General features: G+C 48.7%; 1 protein-coding gene across 2 annotated transcripts in view; it reads left to right on the forward strand.

Annotated features, from left to right (window-relative positions):
• SLC25A37 (solute carrier family 25 member 37) overlaps nucleotides 1-17,217 on the forward strand; it is a 38,156-nt gene extending 20,939 nt beyond the window's left edge. The window contains exons 2-4 of one of the 2 annotated variants that reach the window (XM_012739352.2): nucleotides 8,702-8,930; nucleotides 10,911-10,967; nucleotides 13,345-17,217. In XM_012739352.2, coding sequence (XP_012594806.1) covers nucleotides 8,702-8,930; nucleotides 10,911-10,967; nucleotides 13,345-13,865 — 807 coding nt within the window. In that variant the 3' untranslated portion in view covers nucleotides 13,866-17,217. Of the gene's footprint in view, nucleotides 1-8,701; nucleotides 8,931-8,955; nucleotides 9,408-10,910; nucleotides 10,968-13,344 lie in introns of those variants that run through there. The other variant, XM_020282632.2, reaches the window with a different exon arrangement.
• The last annotated feature ends 3,545 nt before the right edge of the window (nucleotides 17,218-20,762 follow it).

Consider the following 20,762-nt stretch of genomic DNA (forward strand, 5'->3'; position numbering starts at 1 on the left):
GTCGTATGCCCTCCATGGGGCTGGGCTGTTGACTGTGCCGATGAGTGTACTGCTTGCAGCCTGGGGCTATGTGGACATTAATTAACAAGGGAGGATTTCCCCAAGGATGGGCACATAGGAGGTGGCATATGTGTGACTTCATGCGGTCGTGGAAGCAGAGCTATTGGGGACAGGCGGGAAGCTGGAGCTCATCTGTGAGCCCTTAGCAACTACAGGAGAGGTCGTGGAGCCTGTCCACCTGGCTTCCAATCCTGCTTTTGTATTTTGTGACCTTGGGGAAAGTTGCTTGTCCCCTCTGTGCCTCAGTTTCCCCACTTGTAAAATGAGGCTTCCTAGCTGCAAATATTACCATTTTTATTATTATAATTATTTGTAAATAGAGGCATTGGGGGCTCAGAGAAGCAAGTTGATTTACCCAAGGCCACACAGTTGATTAGTGCGGGATGTGGGACTAGAAAGAACTGTGACCCAGCCTCTGCCCCTCCAGCCCAGTGCTCTCCCCTCCCTTTCTGTCTCCCAGTGAGGCCACTATTGTAGCCATGAAATCCCAGCCCTGTTACCTGGCATCTTGGGAATTTGCCCCACCTGTATGGCAGAGAGAATTTAATCCTTTTGGGCGGGCCACAAGTGGATGTTCTGAGTGTGTGCTGGGTACATTTCACCTGTCCAGGCATGGCTCCTTTCAGCCCTCCCTCCTCCTGCTGTGGGACTGTTTAGAGAAGGGGAGAAGACCAGATTTGGCTCCTAGGGTCAAGGAATGTGGGAATGGCGTCCTTTGGGCCACTGGTAAGGTGGTGAGCTGCTGCCTGTGGGCAGAGGGGGAAACCTAAGTGGTGTGTAATGTTATGGTGGCCTTGCAAGTGACTGCAGCTTTGGAGAGAGCAGCCAGCATGTCCAGTGGCCCAGTGTGTGGGGGGGCTTCTGTTGCAGAGGCCTGCTGCCTTCTGTATCTGGGGGAGCCCATTTGTCTTACTTGCTGTGTGGCGTTGCATAGCTCCTATTCAATCACTGTTGTGTGCAGCACAGCTGACTATAAAGTAAATTGCAAACTCTTTAGCAAGGTGCTCAGAGCCTTCCATAGCCCCAACCTGCCTTTCTTCCAGCAAACATCTGCTGACCATCCAATGTTACAGTTGTTCTTTTGCCACTGGGGCTGCCTCTCTGCCCATATCTCACTATTGTCTTTTTCTTTTCCAGTCAAAGTAATATGTATGCATAGTCACAAAATCAAATAGCACAGAAGGGATTGTTGTTACAGCTCTATTTCTTATGGCTTGACATCTGGTCCCTCTTTCTAGGTGCCACCTAGCTGGCCCCTCTTCTGGCTGGACGTGATCTAGGGTATGGACTTTGATGTTGCAGCATGCCCTCCTGCAGCCTGTCCCAAGGAGAAGCTGGGTTTGGTGCTGTGGCTTCTTCCCTTGGAGGCTGAGGAACTTGGTTATCTCTGTCTTGGTGGAATTGGTATTTTCCACTGAATGCATGATGGAAACTCTTCACGGAGTCCTTTGTCCCTAGAAACAGCAGTGCCCCCTGATGCATGCCCCAGTGGGTCCTGAAGGTTCCAGGATATGTCTGGAGAGCATGAGTGACAGGTGGCATGAATCCTTTGTGGTCCAGGCCCTGTACTTCAGAGGTGGCAGGTAACCAGGAGATTGGATTGTGATTGGTCTGTTCAGGACAAATGTGACCTTCTAAAAATTGGGACCTCCGTGGGATGTAAGTGAAAGGGCAGAAGAGCCTTTATGGTTTGTTCTCACATGTATGAACCCACTCCCCCCACCCCAGCATCAGGGTGACCAAGTGCTGCAGGAAGCCTGGCCTTCCTCTAGGTGAGGCAGGGAAGTCTGAGAAGACTTGATCTAGCTGGAGGAGTGTTTCCCGCCAGGTCTCAGCTCTCTGTTTTGACTTGGTGTACCTTTTCTGACTGATTTCTCAGAGAGGCAGCCTCTTTGCTTGCTTCAAAATAGGGGTTCTTAGCGGGGGCTTTTTAGAATGAGCTGGAAGCTTTTCTCAGAACGTATATACCTGGAACTCCCTTGCACCACCCCACCGTGGGACAGTAATATGTGATCATGCTTCCCCATCCCCCCCTTTTTTAAGGGGGGGCAATGACCAGTTTTGGAGGAATCATTTTTGTCTTGCTGGTTTATACACTTTAAGAGGACCAAATTTTCCTTTTGATAGAATATACATATATATGAATTTATATATATGTATGTATATTCTCTGTGTGTGTATTTTTGCCAATTGGGAGATGTACAAAAAAAAGACATGATTTAGGATTTTGAACTTGTGAATCAGCTTCTCGTGCTTCAGAGCGCTGTGAATGTTGTAGTTCCCCTCAAGGACTATTTGCCCTGCTCCACTCTTGGCTCGTGGCGGGTGGGAATGATGCTGGGTGATGTCTTAACATGGGTTTTCAGAGGGCCAGGGTGTGATTGTCACAAGCCTGATTACGAGTCTGTCTTCCATAGAGGAGCACAGGCAGGGAGCAGGTTCCTCCTGGGAGTGGCGACAGTTTTACTGTGCGTGGTGCTCCTTGATGTGGTCTGGGTTTCTGCACTTGCAGCGTGTGCCTCCTGAGGATTCTGGAAGGTGAGACAGGGCTTTCCAAGCCTGGATGGGGTTTGTGGCTTTACTCTGGAAGACAATCCTTTCCAGAAAGCACTGTGCCAAAAAGCCTGTTCCTCCTGGTCTCCTGCCTAGGGGTTTCAGTGGAGAAGGACTCTGTAGGAACCAGCTCCTGGCTGTGGATGGGAGTTGGCCTTGTGTCTCGAGAGGGTCACCAGCACAGTACCGCAGTGGCTGATGGGGGAGTGGGAGAGGTGCTGGCCAGAGAGGGCTGTAGGATGAAGCTTGGAAAACGGGGAGGGGGTGCTGGGCTTGGCCCCACACTCTGGCTGAGGCATTCTACCATGGTTTGATTTAGCTTGGGAACGATTGGCAGACAGGATAAAAAACTTGCCAATTTAGTTTCTAATTGTGAGGCAGACACTGGATGGCAGAGGCTAACATCATTTGGCATTTTTCTAGCACCTTCTAGGTGCCTGAACCATATTCCTTTCTCTGGGAGAAATTCTAGAATGGCGATTGCTGGGCAACCTCTGGAGCTCAGCCCTGGTCCCCTGTGCTGTTTGTCTGCTGCCTGGGGCCCCAATACACATGGTTCAGAGGGGACGTACAGCAAATGCTTTGGGATGAACAAAGGAGTAGATTTCTCATGGTCTTCTGATTCTTAAAAGTGCCGTGTGTACTTTGAACGTGGGAAGCTTTTTCTTTTTAAGAAATCAACAAAGGATGGTTGGAAATCAGCAGCAGCCCCAACATCAGGCAGGGAGTTGGTGGCCGAGTGACAGGTGCTGCAGGGCTGGCTGGCATGTCCTCTTCAGGCTCCCCACTAGGCCTCACCTGCCCGCTTCTCTCTGCTTTTCTGGCCCTAGGCCTGGGTCCCAGGCTCCTGCTGGGGCCTCAGGTCCCCATGTGAAAAGGCAGGGCTGGGCTGGGCTGGGTGCATTCTCTCCCCAGGGCCTGGTGTCCGTTACATGATCCTGCCCTAGCTCACCTGGGACAGAACACACATTTTCCACTGTCCCTCCTCCCTCCTCCTCTCCCTGAGAGAACTGACCAGCAAGGCAAGCCTTTCCTGTTCTGTCATCTTCTTGGAGAATTTGAGTAAGGAGCTGACCCCTTGCTCCATCTGGCCTTGTTGGGAGTTTGTGGAGTGTCCCTGCCTTGGAGTTCCCCTTATAGAGTGGTAGCTCTGGAGCTGGAGGGGACTCGCAAGTGGCAGGGCCAGGCCAGAGACCCAGGTCTCCTGGTTTCTGGGCCAGAACATTTTCTACTGTAGGTAGGCATGGAGGATGCCTGTCTCCTGGCTTGCCTCAGGCTGCTCCCTGCTAACAGTTCTCTGCGTGGAGCGAGGGGTGTGTCTCCCTGACACCGGGATGTTCTCTGTATTTCCTGCTTCAAAGGCCCAGGTGCCCTTTGACTACAGCTGTGTTCTCACAAGTGTGTCTTGCAAGGTGTAACTGATTATCAAGTGAAAAAAGGCTTGCATCCAACACAAACTACAGACAGCTAAGAAGTGCCTTGTAAAACCAAGTTAAAGAGGTCTCTTTCCTGAAGGACTTCCCAGAGCCTTTAACTTGCTTATGTGTGTTATGAATTTCCAGGTAAAATGCAAACAGAGAAACTGATTGTCAGGAAAAAGAAAGAGTGGTACAGCTCAGTCTTGGGCAGGAACTGAAACCCAGACAGGAAAAGTGATTTGTGAAATTGTGTCTCCATTTTCTTCTGTGCTCCTGTGTGTGTGTGTGTGTGTGTTTATTTTTAATCTCTGCCCCCACTCTGTGCATCCTGATTCATTCATTTCCTTTTTCTTCCTTTCCACCCTCACTTCCTTTTTTTTGTATTTTAAAAACTGTAGTAAAGTATACGTAACAAAATTTGCCATCTTAAACATTTTTAACTGTACAGTTCAGCGGCATGAAGTACGTTTTTACTGTTAATGCAGCCGTCAATACCATCTGTCCACAGAACTCCTTCCACTAAACCCAAACTCCCGTTCCCATTAAACACTAACTCTCCATCCGTCCCTCCTCGCCCAGCCCCTGCCAACCCTCATCCCACGCTGCCTCCCCCAGAGCCTCACAGCAGTGGGATCACACAGCATTTGTCTTTTGTCGCCGGCTCATTTCACTTGGCACAGGGTCTGCAAGGTTGATCCGTGCTGTAGCCTGTGTCAAATTTCTCTTCCTTTTTAAAGGCTTCATAATAGTCCCTGTGTGGACAGACAACATTGTGTGTATGTCTTCGCTTGGCGATGGACACTCAGGTTGCTTCCACTCACCCCTGGCTTTTTTTCCCCTCTCTGATCCACAAGGTGGATAGGGAACGCCCAGCCTTCATTTTTACATGTTACTGGAAGAGTCACCAAAAATTTTGAAAAAGAGACTAAATTGATTCTGGACACTCCAGCTTTGGCCACTTCTGCCTCATTTCTTAGCTGCGCACCTTTTGCCCTGTTGCTTCACCCCCAAGGATGCTGCTGGACTGATCCCTCCTGGTCTCTTCTCTGTACTCCGTTTCGGTGCCCTGGGTGGTCTGTGCCACCCCCTCTTATCACACACTTTCCCATTTCCCCCATTCTCTTTTCCCCTCTGTGTGCTGGTGCCCACCCCAAGTGGGTGCTCCGAGAAGGCATGTGGAGGAAATGAAGGCGCCGCAGGACAGTTGAGGCCCTGGCCCGAAACTTGGCCTGTCTGGCTGTGGTGGGCCTAGTGGGGGCCTGACTGGGTCACTTGCCCCTGTCCAGAGTGCACATCATTAAATAGCCTAGAGGGTGTGAGGGTGCCCAGTTTTCCTTGTCATTTCCATAGAAGGTGGTGCACTCTGGTTCAGTAATTTGTACTCCAGTTGCTGCATCCCTAATTAAAATGGTAGAGGAGGTTGAGAAATCAATCCTAAATTTCACTTTCAGTCTTGGGTGTGGTGCCAGTCTCCAGCTGGCACATGTGCATAGGTTTGTAAAGGAGAGACCCACCTGATGATGTCACATATAGCAAGGGGTTGGGGTGGGGACAATCATTGTTGACACCAGTCCTGCCAGTTGTTCCCCAATGGCTCCTTGGGAGCTTATTCCAGCCGAGGATGGCTACACCCCAAGGTTAAGGAATTCACACCAGGGGCCTGCCCTGCTCTGCTTGTGGCCCAGCAGATCACACCCAGGCTTGAGAAAGGGAGTGACACGTGGACTTGAACTTGACTTCATACTGACAGGGAAGATCTACATCAGGGTGATGGCAAGGACAGCTAAGTTCTGGAAAGCGTGGCACACATTTAGAGGAGGTGGGCTGAGAGATACTCTGCCCCTTCACCCAGTTGGTATCCTAAGTTGGGTGTGTTCATCCATCATGCCTTCAACAGATACTTCCTGGGCCCCCAGGATGAGTCCATCGTGTTCTGCATTGGCGATCTGCTGTAAGAGACACGACCCGCCTCTGCAGGGCTTAGACCCTGGAAGGTCAGATACTAGAAATGTGTTACTTTGGCCTCTCAATGAATCACCTTCATGTAGCTCCTCGGTGAAGCCTTTATTCAATAATGATGGCTTTAGACACATATTGTCTCATTTAATGTTCTCAGCCGTCTCTCAAATGAGGAAACTCAAGCTTAGATGAATAACTCCCTTGCCCAGGGGCCCCCTGTGAGTGATGGAGTCTGAATTCAGTCCCAGTTCTCTTGGATTCCTGGGCTTGGGATTTTGACCACCACGTCATACCACCTGCTGCATCATGCCCTTGCTTTGTATCAGGGCAATGATAAGAGAAAAGCCTGTGAAATACAAAACTATATTTGCTCTAAAACTTAAGTGATTTCAAATATCCTGAAGGAGCAGTTTCGCTGCCTCTTTCCCACTATGAGCGCTGTGTGTTGTGTACCCTTCTTCATTTGTTCTGGCCAGCGGGCCATTCAGGAGCTAAGTGGAGGTGTCGTGACCACTATTCAGGTGCCCTCTTGATTCAGGTACCCTCTCAATTGGTGCGTTCACTTGCTTCTCTTGCCTTTGGTCTTGTTTGCTTATAATGTATCCTCTTATTAAATTGCATCAAATCCCTTTTGAAAAGTGTTAGACTAGCAATCAATGAATAAAACAAAAAAGTACAGGGACTCTGACCCTGTCCATTCCCAGAGGTTACCCCCTCCCAGGACCCTGGAGCCCATGTGTCCAGCGGCTGCCCTGGGTAAGGCCAGAGGACGCTGTCACCACCCTGGGTAGGAAAAAAGGGGAAAAGTGGTAAGTTATTAATGAAGCTAAATCTAACTTAAAGAACAGCTTTATAATCAGAGGTAGTCTTTTATTTCAAGCATTAAAAATGCCCTTTCTTTTAGGAAATGATTGTAAGAGAGGGCGGTGGTGATTGTTGCTTGTATTGTTATTGTTTTTGTGTCCTTTCTTGGCAAAATAAAAAGTTGGCAACAGTGTGCCTATTTTCTGGTGGTTTTAATAGCTGGTGAAATCTGGAATCTGAAAATGACCACGAATTCAGGTCCTTGGTTTCACACTGTTCCTTTGATCCCTGGGGTACCTGGGGGTCTCTGCCCTGGGGAGTGAGAGGGAGCCCTATGGGTGGTGGGAGGAGGGCTCTTCGACCATTTTCATTCGGAGACCTTCTTCCTTTTTAGTCACAGTATTAGTCACAGTTTTCCGTATGATTTTCTTTGAAGATAAAAGGATTTCCTTGCCAAAAGTTGGAGAGAGCCTCTCCTCTAGACTGTGTGTTGGGGAGCAGGGGAGTAGAAGAAGGAAGGAAGAAAGGGAGGGAGGAAGGGGAGGCAGGGAGAGAGGAAGGGGAGGAAGGGAGGAAGAGGATGAAGGAGAGGGGAGGAAGGGAGGGAAGAAGACCAGCAGGAAGGCTGCTGCTGTGGTAGGACTGAGCCAATGTGGGTTTTCTACTCGGCAGAGAATTAGAGCTAGTATGGTGTGTGTGTGTGGAGAGAGAGAGAGAGAGAGAGAGAGAGAGAGAGAGAGAGAGAGAGAGAGAGAGAGAGAGAGAGAGAGAGAGAGATCTCAAGCTCTATGTAACCAGATGGCTATATCTAAATCTGTCTGTCTTTCAAGTGATTGAGAGACTTTGAGGAGTCAGCCCACATGATCATGGGGACCAAGTCCAGGAAGTGCAGGACAGGGGGGCAGGCCGGAGACCTAGGGAAGAGCTGATGTCACAGTTCAAGCCTAAGGCAGTCTGGAAACAATTCCTCCTTCCTTGGGGGACCTCAGGTTTTCTTCCTCTGCGGTCATCAACTGATTAGACACATCCCACCCACCCAATGTTTATTGGAACAATGTGCTTTCCTCAGAGTCTGCTGATTTAAATGTTCTTCTCATCTAAAAATACCAATACCTTCACAGAAATATCCAGACTGGTTTTTGATCAAATACCAGAACTGTGGACCAGCCCGACTGACCCATAAAAATAACCGTCACACTGCTCAAGTGCCTTTTGCACCTGGAATCACAGCAGGGGAAGTCAGGTCTCTGCCTTAAGGAGACAAGACTGCACTTGGGAAGAAATTGGGAGCAAGACCATTTATATTTAACCGTGAACTTATAAAAACAAAACATAAAACATATTTAGGGGTGATGAGGCAGGTGAGGGCTGGAGGATTCGGGAAGATTTCATGGCAGGGACTGAACAGGCGCTTTCAGAGCACAGAGGTTTCGGGTAAGCGAGGACACAGAAGACTCCAGAACCTGAGTGGTAACTGTAGGATAATCACGTGTCTATGTATCTAGGACTCCAAGTTATAGGGTTTTCACATGTGTTTGCTGCTTGCAACAGCCCCATTTTTTCTGAATTGAAGGTCCAGAGGCCCAGAGAAGTTAAGGGATTTGTCAGTGGCCACACAGCTTGCCAGTGGCAGGGCAGGGTCTCCCTACCTGCTCTCTCCCTTTCCTGGACATGATGAAATCTATGTGAATGCGTGTGTCTGGGTGGGAGGGGGCAGAGAGGGACTGGGGACTTATTCCAGGAGGCAGAGAAGACATATGTTGTGTTTTGTTTTGTTTTTTTACCAGGAGATCATGTGAAATTGTGAAAATCGACCATTTTCTCTCTCTCTCTCTTTCTGGGTCTTTTCCCTCTTTACTGTCCCCATTAACTGCCATGTTTTGTTTTCTCTTCTTACCCGCCCCCAGACGCGAATGCAGAGCTTGAATCCCGATCCCAAAGCCCAGTACACAAGCATCTATGGAGCGCTCAAGAAGATCATGCGGACTGAAGGCTTCTGGAGGCCTCTGCGGGGCCTCAACGTGATGATGATGGGTGCGGGGCCGGCCCACGCCATGTATTTTGCCTGCTACGAAAACATGAAAAGGACTTTAAATGATGTTTTCAACCACCAGGGAAACAGCCACCTAGCCAACGGTATTTTGAAAGCGTTTGTCTGGAGTTAGAAAGTTCTCTTCTTCAACACGTCCTTCCCCGGGGTGTTCCTCCCTGTGACCCAGCGGCCTTAACGCCTCGTCTTCGCCACGCTCGCTCACGAATAAAGAACTCTAGAGTCGTGTGTGCACACACACACCCAGACACACGCACACAGGCTCACACACACGCTTGTTTTTTTTTTTTCCGTCCCCACTTCGCTTTCTGAAGCCTGGGGACAGATCGGTGACAGAGGTGTTTTGGTTGTCATTGCTGTGTGGGTTTTCCTTTGCTCTTTTGTTTTTAAACTTTCAAAAACAATTAATGATCAGACATAGGAAAAACCCTGAATAGAAAGAAAACTTTTGAATGCTGGATTGCAAAAAAAAAAAAAAAGTTATCTGGACAGCTTCTTTGAGACTATTTAAAAACTGGTACAACAGGTCTCTACAACGCCAAGATCTAACTAAGCTTTAAAAGGTCAAGAAGTTTTATGGCTGACAAAGGACTCGCACCAGCGCAGAAGGCCCTTCCTTCCCACCTTAAGCTTCTGGGGATTTGGGAGTTTTGCCCCCACTCTCTTGCGTTTGTCTGAGTTGCATCTCTCTGCGAGCAAGGGCTGAAATCGTTTTTTGTTTGGTTGTTTTGAGGGAGAGAGGCAGGGTGGGGGTGCAAGTTGGCCAGCAGCTCTTGTGTAAGGCATGTTCTACTGAGCCAGGGCTGAACACTTCTGTCCTCCTCTCGGGTGGGGTTGGCTTTTGTTGCTTTTTGTTTGGGTATGGAATGGGAAAGTGTACTTAGTTTGGCCAAATTCAGTTTTCAACATTGGAGAGGTTAGATGTGATCAGCTCTAACTTTTTCCCTTCTCTTTTGGTTCTACTCAAAAAGCATCCTTCCCATCAACAAACCTCGGTAAATAAGTGCACCTGGCTGGCATGCAGACATTTGTTTTGCTTTTAAAAAATTGCCCATGAGTGGCATTTATGGAGACGGTCATTAAGAGCCACACCCCGATGCTGCCTCTCAGTCCTCGGTGCTGGGGCCCTCCTTTTGTTGAGACTATCTCATGTAATGGTTTAGCCCCTTGAAGGGGCGTTGACAGAACCCATTTTATGCCAAACTCTTCCCAGCGCTGTTTCAGCAGCATTGTGGTGTATGCTGAGGTTTCGTTTTGATCTTTCTGGGAATAATTACAAGTGTGCAGCGGGAGGGGGATATTGTATGCATTTCTGAAGAGTCACCCTGGCGTTCCCACCTCCCAGTGGCAATTTTAATTACCAGGCAGTGTCACCGCAGAGGGAGGAAAGCCAAAGCCAAAAGCAAAATTCTAGGTCCGATTCCTGCTTTTGAAGTTCCTGGTTCTTGAAGCCAGGCCTCACAAGACCCCCGGAAAGGGCCAGTCGTCCCCCAGTTGAATCAGAGCTTTGCACACTGACCCTGGAAATCTACCAGATTCAGATCTTCCCGACTTCCTCTTCTTTTGCCCATTTTCTTAAAAATGCCTGGATTTGAACCAAGGAATTTTCTTAAAGATTTCTTTTTTCCCCCATGCCAGCTGTATATAGGCTATTATCTCCTTCAGTTGCTCCAGCTTAAGGTCAGAGTGAGTTAATGTGTAGACAATGGCAAAGGACAAGAGAATAAAAATCTAGACAGTGGAAAAAGCCACGAAGCGTGGTTTCTGGGAACCACCCAGTGTTCGCAAGTCTAGCTTTTTTTTCCCAGGGTTGACTATAAGAAAGAAAAAGAGGTTTCTGCAAGATTAAGATGCGGATGACTGTGCCATTGTTCATCTTCCCCATTTTTATCCATTATTTCCCTGATCACTTTAGGGTTTTAAGAGTCCATATTCACCTGGGTGGAGCTGGTAGTACGTTTTGCTTCTTAGAAAGCTAAGTCCTAGGTCCCGTCTGATTTTAGGTTCCAGGAACTTCCTGAGAACACCTGGTTTGAGAGGGTAATTTTCTGGAGTTTGTTTTGCAGGGATAGCTGGGAGTATGGCCACCCTGCTCCACGATGCAGTAATGAATCCAGCAGAAGGTAACGTTTCATGGTTCCAGGGAGGGGCAGTAGGGGACGGGCAGAGGGGCAGAAAAACAGTGGGAGGACAGGGTGACTGCTGGCCCCCCTCAGAGCAAACAGATTTGAATTCTTTACTGTGTTATTTAAGGCCTCAAGAAGGGACATGAACATCTGAGCTTTATGGTATTTCTGTTCTTGGAAACAGCTTCTGGAAGTGTGGTACACAGACCAGCAGCATCAGCATCTCATCTCCTGGGAGGTGTTAGAAATGCTAATTCTCAGCCCCCCCCCACAGGCCTGCTGGGTCAGAATCCTGGGGGTAGGGACCAGGAATCTGTTTTAACAAGCTTTCCTGGGGATTCTTTTGCATTCTTTTGCACTACTCTGAAACCTATGTGTGCACGTTTGCATGTACACACATACATACACATACACACCCCTGGCTCTTGTTAACCTTTATCAACTCTAGACAAATTTGGGGGGGAACCCATCCAAGGCCGTTTATTAAGGCTTGTGCTCAATTTGGTTTTTAAAAAAAATATTTGGAAGATTATGGAAAACTTCAAACATTTGCGAAGGCAGAGAGAATATTATTATGAACCGTTGTGTATCCATCACTCTGCTTCAGAAATTAACATTGGGCCATTTTGTTTTAGCTGTCTTCCCATATTATCTTTTATTTTTTTCTTTTGAATTTTGGGAGTATTATAAAGCAAACTTCAGCTGTGCAGACAAGTTCTGTTAGCTTTCTGTATATCCCAGCATCTTTAGCTTACTTGGATGTGACTAGTGAGCCCTTTGGGGGCTGGTATGGGGTATGCCATCAGATGGGCTGTCCAATACCTGGCAGTGGATTTTGGTGAGGTGTGGATCTCTTTGTGCCTTTTTCCCCTGTCCAAAAATGGTCCCTTGCCAGAAGGGAGAATTAGAGAGAAAAGTTTCAACATTTTAAATCTTGTGTTATTTAAGTTTGTCTATTTTTGCCTTTGAAGGCTAAACCTTCTTGTTTGCTGTCAGCTACCTCCCATGTCCTAGCAGACAGGGGACTTGTTCTGGCCTTCAGGGTCCTGATGGATCTGATTGGAGGTGGGGAGGGAGTCTCTGTTGCCTGGGTGCTGAGGTTTCCCAGATGGACAGGTGGAGCCAGGCACTCTGTCCCACCCACTTGGGTTTCCTTATTGCGTGTGGCGTGAGATACGCTGGGGGGTGGGGTGCAAACCCCATTCCCCAGCGTTTTCATTTTTTATTTAGAAAGTAGAGAGGTCAGAAAGACAGCCTGTGATCTGTTTTATTTTACACACAGTATCCTTCTCAAGAGATGTGATGTCCTTATTAGTAAACTTACCTGCCTTCATGGCTTGTCCTGTAATGAACAAGGACACTGTATGTGTTCTGGGCAGAGTGCTCTTTGGGGCAGAGAAGTTCTTAGGTAGTCAGGGAGAGAGGAGAGAGAGACCCTTATAGGAAGTATTTCAGTGAAAAACCTGAAATCCCTAAATAAATATTCACTTACATAATATTATATATCTTGGGATTCTTTTTTTATTCTTCTTAAAAAATTTTTTGGCAATTCATACAGGCACTTGGTCAGTGACTAGTTCATTAGCCCTGTTAATCAAGCAAGGGTTTAGTTTGTATTTTTTAAAGAGAGAAACATGAGGCTTAACTCTTCTCTCTCTCCCTTTTCGTTACTGTTGGTTTAAGGCCCTTGTTTCTCTAAAAGTAATGCACACTGTATGTATTCATTTGGCGATATGTGGGGACCATTAACCACAGTAAGCTCATTTGCCTCTTGTGCTGTGAACCCTCAGTTACTTTTGCATTCACAGAGCCAGGGTTTGCATGGGAGATTGTCGTTGAACTTGGGCAGACATAATTCTGTTCTAGTTGTACCATGACACAGAAGCTAAAACCACTGTCAGAGGCACAGACCCCAAGGACAGAGAGGGGACTCGCTTCCAGTAGATGTGCTGGGGATGGCAGGGCAGGGGACAGGGTTCAGATTTGTGGTGGGTGTCGAAGTTTCCTGCCAGGGGCAGCCAGGAGCTGGGAGATCAGATCAGCTAATCTAGCTCAAAGTGGCTGCCTGGCTTGGGGGCGCTTTTGCGAGATTCCGACAGGAGAAACTTAAGGAAATAGCCACCTTCCTGGCACTGGGTCCTGGAGATAAAAATGGAATTTTAACATGGGACTGGCTGGAGCTGGCCCCTTGTGGCTTCTCGGGCTGGGGCTGTGTGTGCTCATTCCTTGTGGCCTGTGACCAGCATGTCTAACTTGCTTGTTTTCCTTTATGGCTCGGCTTCCCACCTCACTCCGATCTGGGGTGGGGCCAAACCCAACCCACTGCCCACTGCTCGCCCGCCTGGCCTGCTCTTCCCTGCGGCCCCGACAACAGTCGTGAAGCAGCGATTGCAGATGTACAACTCACAGCACCGGTCAGCCCTCAGCTGCATCCGGACGGTGTGGAGGACCGAGGGTTTGGGGGCCTTCTACCGGAGTTACACCACGCAGCTGACCATGAACATTCCCTTCCAGTCCATCCACTTCATCACCTATGAGTTCCTGCAAGAGCAGGTCAACCCCCACCGGGGCTACAACCCGCAGTCCCACATCATCTCAGGCGGGCTGGCCGGGGCCCTCGCCGCGGCCGCCACGACCCCACTGGACGTCTGCAAGACCCTGCTCAACACTCAGGAGAACATGGCACTCTCCCTGGCCAACATCAGTGGCCGGCTGTCGGGCATGGCCAATGCTTTCCGGACGGTGTACCAGCTCAACGGCCTGGCCGGCTACTTCAAGGGCATTCAGGCACGCGTCATCTACCAGATGCCCTCCACGGCCATCTCCTGGTCTGTCTATGAGTTCTTCAAGTACTTCCTCACGAAGCACCAGCTGGAGAATCGAACTCCATACTAAAGCAACAGGCTATGGGAAGCGATTCCAGAATCTTTTATTCTTAACAGGCTTTCTGTGCCTGCTTCCGCTCTCTCACCCACACACCTAGGTCATTTTTTGCAGGGTGCTACCTGCGGGCCTTGTGTCCCCTGCTGCCTTAGAGGAGAGGGCGGGGTGGCCGCTCACCAGGAGGCCGTCCGCAGGGACATCCGAGGTGGCGGTGGACAGGCAGGACTTGGGAAGGGGAGCGAGAAAGTGCTTTTTCTCTTCCTCCCCGGGCGGAATGTAGCTTTTTCTGCTTCACTGTGGCAATCTCCTCCCTAGATCCTTAGATCACACAGGAGGGAAGAAAATATGCAGTGACTGCAAACGTGAAAGAAAAAAAAATTTTATGTATATAAAAGTTCCATTACACAGTATAAAATAGATGGATAATGTTTATCCTTTATTTTTCTATGGAGAAGTTTTTGAATTTGTGTGTGTGCTTGTTCGTGTCTACACATAGTATTACAGCTGGGACTCTCAAGCTGTTTTTAAAAAATGAGAGGGTTGAATTCTTCCATCAGGTTAAGCTAAAAAGGCACCAAAGTACTAAAGCTCAGCTGAATGTGGCCTACAACCGTGTTTAGCCCCCTCCAGATGGAAGTCTCACTTGAATGTAAAATAATAAATATTAAGTTTATATTTTGAATTTCTCTTTTTATGGGGGAAAAAAAGGTACGTTGAAAAATCAAAATAATGATATATTATTTGCAGCTACTTTTTTTTTTTTAATTCAATTCAATCAGTCACCTTCATGTGCCTTTTTTCCCATTGTCTTTCCTGAAAATTCCAGAACCAAAGTCCAGCCCTGGCATGTTTTCTCCTGCTGTGTACACACAGGCACACGTACTGGGTGGCAGGATCTGTCGCCCCGTAGGATGGTAGAATTAGGATGACTTGTCTTAACCTACCGAGACCCTTTCCTCCACTGTTGTGACATGACCGTATGCCTCCCTGGGCCAGCACTTAGAAGCCCTGTATACGCCAACCCTTGGCTACTTGTGGGCCAGTCATGGGGATAAATCCTGCCTTTATCCTTTTTTCCACATCCACCTTTTAACTCAGGCACTACAGGTAACTTGGTCTATGTATGTTTTGATTAAATCTAATCTCCTCCTGTGTTTCCTGGTGCAGTGCAGGGAGTCTAAAAAACCCAGCAAGCATACCTCTGGCATTTGTCCCCACTGCCCTGTCCCAACCATTAATTCCCCCACTCCCTGCCACCCCTGAGTCAGGAGCTGCTTCTCCAGAGCCATTCTGCAGTCTTGTCAGGTCTGTGTCACCTGAGAACATGAGGCCTCAAATCCTTGTTTTTGGAAATGGTGCGTTACTGAGTCAGACCGTGGCTGGGAGAAAACACAAGCCTGTGCCCCCTAGCTGCACCATTCGATGTGCTGCCAGACCTCTGTCCCAGGAAGACTGACGAGGTTCCCAGTTTCCTTTTCTGAGCCTGCAGCAGAGCCCGTCTCTACCAGTGAGCAGGAAGTACGTGTGTGTGCTCGTTTTGGTGCACCCAGTCCTGACCTGCTTCCTGCCGCACACAATGGTCACCGCGGCACATCTCACTGGGGAGGCGCAGGCCCTGGCATCTTTGGATGGTGTTGCTGCCTGGGAAGGACTTGAGGTGCACATGGAGCATTTTTATCTTGGGATAATGCACACAATGCCTCTGGGAATCGGTTTTTGTCCTAATAGCTATGAGAAGTTTTATAATAAAACAATCAATTGACTTCCTTTTTTTAGATGAGGGTAGGAAAGAGCCACGTTGGGTGCCCCCCACGTGTCCCCCTTGAGAAGCTCCCTGCTGCCAGCTGTCCCACCTTGGTGGGGGTGGGGTGGTGGGGGGAGTCTCTCCCTTCCCCACCCACAAAACTGGTTGCAGCCAGCTTCCCTCCCACGTGGAGATGCAGAAAGCCACGTAGGCCATGCTGCCACTGAGAATGTTTACACCTGCTCTCTAAACCTGCCTTGGGTTAAATAGTGTTCAGTTCTGTGAATGGAGGAAAAAAATCAAATTCCAAAGCAGAATTTAAATCAAATTCTAAAAAGAATTATCCTACCCACCCCTTTTTGCCCACTTAGGATATGCCACACAGCTGCAAGATATTTCTTATTTCCTGTAGGATTTGCTTTTGGTGGTCTTTAGAAATGAAACTGTTGGCTTCTCTGGGAACGCTCCTTTGGTTAGGGGGATGCAAGGAGAGGTAGGGACTGGATTTGAGAGCCCGGTGGGTGTGATGAGGGACAGATTGGCTGGTAGTAGCCACCTGTCTGTCCTGCCTGCCCAACCTGGTCGTCAAGAGGTCGGGTAAAGCATTGAGAGTCATGAAGCACTGAACAAATAAAAATGTTTGTTAATTTTGTAGGAATTAATTTTCTCCTTTGGCCTTTATCTCCAAGGTTGGTATTGTTATCCTTTGCAGACTGCTGTCGGGTTTTCAATTGTGACTTGGACATTACAAAGTGCTAAATAGGAAAATGTCTCCCCACCCTTCACCCCCACCTAGTGACCTGCTTAATCATGGCACATACTCTGTCACCGGCATCTTTGGGGTTATATCTGCAGCTGTGCAATGCCACTGGAATAAAATACTCATACTTTCATACAGGGTGTTGTGTGCGAATTAGCTCTTCTGCTCAAAGCATGATTTGATGTTCAATCACTTGTAGATCAGAGTTTTACCTTTCATTTAGACTAAAAAATTGATTTTTTTTCCAAATGAGTGAAATCTTCAATTCATGACTATTTTTTTTTAACTTTTGTTTTCTTATTTATTAATTTTTTAAGTGGTGGAGTCTCACTATGTTGTCCAGGCTGGTCTCCAACTCCAAGGCTCAGGTGATCCTCCCATCTCAGCCTCCCGAGTAGCTGGGATTACAGGTGTGCACCCCTGTACCCTATGGCGTTTTTCTTAACTTTCAATTGAATCTAGCTATTTACTTGCCTATATTCTATGTGTGGTTTCTTTCTTTTTTTAATGCTAATATCTTATTCCAAGCAACATTCTCAAAAGTGCCCCTAAGGCTGCATCTCCAACCCATTGTTATGCCAACAAGGTTTTATTTAATTTTATTTAAGGATGGTTGTGTCTGTGAACTGCAAATGTACTGCTGCTTCCTACCTGCAAGATGCACAATGTATGGTCTATGGGTGAGCAAGTGTTATTTCTTAAATTTCTCAAATGCCTGTAGTAAATATTGTTTCTGCCTCTCAATTGTTGCCAGGTCTTTGAAGAAGGGGAGAAATGTGTGTTTACGTGTGGGGATGTTTCTGATATGCTGCTATAGTTGTAACACTGGAGCCAGAGAAAATAAAGCATTGATCTTTGAAGTGGTGTGGGCTCTGTGCTGGAAATGCCGAAATGAGAGGAGAGTGGATGGCCGGAGGGAGCTCCTTCATGGGGCCGTGCCTGTTCTAGTCTCGGGTGTTAAGGACCAGGGTCTATAGGAACTGTCCCTGAAGCCCTCTTCCCTAAATGGAAACATAATAGCATACCATTCGCATTGTCTGGCCAGGGCAGGAACTGGGATCCTCCTGCTGGGTTGGCTCACCATGCTGGGGACGGTGGCAGCTTTTGTTAGTGTGGAAGCGTGAGTGTGGCAAGCTGCAAGTGGTTCCCTGGAACATGCCTCTTTTCTCTCATGCACGTCCCTTTTCAGAGTGTCAGCCCTGTGGGTGACCAGAGTCCACACTCCCTATAGGCTACAGCTTAAGCCAGAGAACATAATTTTTTCTGGAGATAGTGGGGTGGAAGGGAGGTCTTGGACCCCTTTGGGAAGCCAGGGGCAACTCTTGACACTTCCCACAGTTTTGAAGGTCACAGCACCTGCTTTCAGCACAACCATTGAAGCCCTTAGCAATGTGCAGGGTCAGAATTGAGATCAGGCCTGAAACCCGGCCGGAAGGGTGCCAGGAGATTGGGATAAACTTTCTGCTTTATAGTTCTACCAGTGGCCAACCCTGTACTACTCAAAATTCACTGTGGCTTGTAGTTGCTTCCACTCCTCTGGGGTGGGTGGCAGGTATAGCCTGTTTTTCAGCCTCTCCTTGCCCCGTAAAATCCATCAGCACACACCTGCAATGCTTCCTGTGGACGGAGCCTCATGCAGGTGCTGGAGGTTGGGGCAGAGTAAAGGAAGGGTGAGGTATGGTCCCTGCCCTCGAAGGCCTTACCACCTACTAGAACAATACCGGAAGACACAGTCTCCTTAAGACAAACCATGACCCACTGTGATGGTAGTGAAGCCTGCTGTGGAAGCAAAACAGCATCATGCCCCTTAGAGCAGGCATGAGATAGTGGTCTTGCCTGTCTCTGTCCCTGCTTTATCCCCAGCCAGTGGTGTGTGGGGCTGGCTCTGCCCCAGCTCTCTGGGGCATATGATGCACATTTCTTCCCAGCTTCATGTTCACTAATACCTGTTGGTAGCTTGAATTGGCAACAGTGGGAACATTTACACCATAGCAATAGGCAAAAATGCCACAAATCAGGGCTTTTGCTTTTGCAAGAGCCAGCTTACCAGCACACCATTGCTGGCACATAGCACGGGGCTGGGAATGTGCTTGGTGTTCAGTGAAGTTTTACTGAGAGGAAGAGAGATGATAGGTAGAGCTCATCTTCAACCTAGGGGGGCCCCTTTGGTGCTGCCCCACTTAGTTCCTGGCCTGCCTCCTTATGGCAGACACCATCTTTGTCACTCAAGAGCCTTCCACAGTGGGTCCACATTCAAATCCCAGCCCTAGGCCTGGTGCGGTGGCTCACACCTGTAATCCTAGCACTCTGGGAGGCAGAGGCGGGCGGATCGTTTGAACTCAGGAGTTGGAGACCAGCCTGAGCAAGAGCGAGACCCTGTCCCTACTAAAAATAGAAAGAAATTAATTGGCCAACTAAAAATATATAGAAAAAATTATCCAGGCATGGTGGTGCATGCCTGTAGTCCCAGCTACTCGGGAGGCTGAGGCAGGAGGATCGCTTGAGCCCAGGAGGTTGAGGTTGCTGTGAGCTGGGCTGATGCCACGGCACTCTAGCCTAGGCAACAGAGTGAGACTCTGCCTCAGAAAAACAAAACAAAACAAAAACAAATCCCAGCCCTAGAAAGGCCATGAGAGGAAGGTGTTCCCTTTCCTCCTGGGCTGAGGTCTCCTGTTGTCTGAGTTCCCAGGCCTTCTAGTCAATCAGTCACCTCTTCCAGCAGAGACGTCTGCATCTACCCACAGGAGTGGGCTTAATGTGACATCTCAGAGCAGGCACAATAAGCTCAATGTACGAGAGAGAGACACAGCCACTGGGAGGGAGTGGTGGTGGGTTATTACTGCTTACAGGGGAACAGTGTTGTCTCTGAGTTAAGGCTAAATGCAGGAAATGGCCCAAGAGTGAAGAGTGTAATTTGGGAGAACAGAGCTTGGTTTGCAGCCATAAGGGTTTTGTAGGTGATTCCCCCGTGGTGAGCTGCCAGTAGGAGCTCGGACTGCTGTTGTAATAAGTTTGACTTTTAAGCCGCAGGTAATGGGGAATCTCGAAGAATCTTTTTAGCAGGGTGAGAGCCTGGCTCTAGGAAAAGTCATTGGTGGAAGGGTTGCACAGGACTATGTGGAGAAGGAAGATGGAAGAGGCGAGGAGAGGGTCCCAGTTTGGTGTCACAGTGAAACTGTCCAGACGGGGAGTGACTAAAAGCAAGGCAAGGGAGATTGGGACGGAATGGGAGGGTCCAAGTGCTGAGAGTATAGAAGTAGAAGCAGCAGAGGCCTGGGATGCAGGGCTTCCGGGCTTGCTGAGAATGGCAGGTGGTAGCATCAAGACCCCTCATTTCCAAGCCCATCCAAGCCTCATTTCCAAGCCCAGGGAGAGCCCAGGGTCTCTCCCTGGTCCTCTTCCTCCCTGGGCATGTGCAACATTTGAGAGCTCCCTTGTTAGTTCCCCAGCTTGGCTCTCACTCCTGGCCTCCCCCAGGCCTCCCCTTCTCTGGCCCCCTGCCAGCCTCAGCTCCTTTCTGGGCCACCTAAGTATGGCTGCTTGGCGAGCTTCTGCCACCAGGTCTCTCCACACCCCCTTGGCACTGATCTGTCCTCTTCTGGGAAGATGATTCCCAAATGTGGGGCTGGAACACCCCCAACTCTTCTCCTGAACTCCAGATATAAGTGACCAGTGGCCTGCTGTGCTCTCCCAGAGCTCAGCTTGTCCCTCCACTCTCTGCTGGCAGAGGTCTGCCATGTTACTCAGCTGCTCAGAACCTCCAAGGGCTCCTCATTGCTTTGAATTTAAGAATAGGCTCCCCTACATACAGTAGTACCGACTGAACTTCACGTGTGAGAGAATAGAGAGAAACAGAGCAGGATGGGTGTATAAGACCCTTAAGTCTTAGTCTCCTGAACAGGGTGGTGCTGCGTTCTTTCCAGAACTTTTGTTTTCACTGGAATGTCTTCCTCCCACTCCTTCCTACTTTCTACCTCCCCTCTTTGCCCATCAAATTCCTATCTTTTTTTTTTTTTTTTTTGAGACAGGGTCTTGCTCTGCTACCTAGGCTGGAGTGCAGTGGTATCATCATAGCTCACTGCAACCTCAAACTCCTGGGTTCAAGTGATCCTCCTGCCTCAGCCTCCTGAGTAGCTGCACATGCACACACCTGCACGCCCGGCTAATTTTTCTATTTTTGGAGAGATGAAGTCTCCCTTTTGTTCAGGCTGGTCTCAAACTCCAGGCCTCAAGCAATCCTCCTGCCTCAGCCTCCCAAAGTGCTGGGATTACAGGCCTGAGGCACTGCACCAGGCTTTCAAAGCCCTAGCTTTAAGGCTGCCCTGAAGATGGCATTTGCTACCCCATTGTGGGGCTCATCCTTATTTTTATATCGGACATGATCTCGCTCTCCTCTTAGCCACTG

This window comes from Microcebus murinus, chromosome 24, assembly GCF_040939455.1.
Source record: "Microcebus murinus isolate Inina chromosome 24, M.murinus_Inina_mat1.0, whole genome shotgun sequence".
NCBI lineage: Eukaryota > Metazoa > Chordata > Mammalia > Primates > Cheirogaleidae > Microcebus > Microcebus murinus.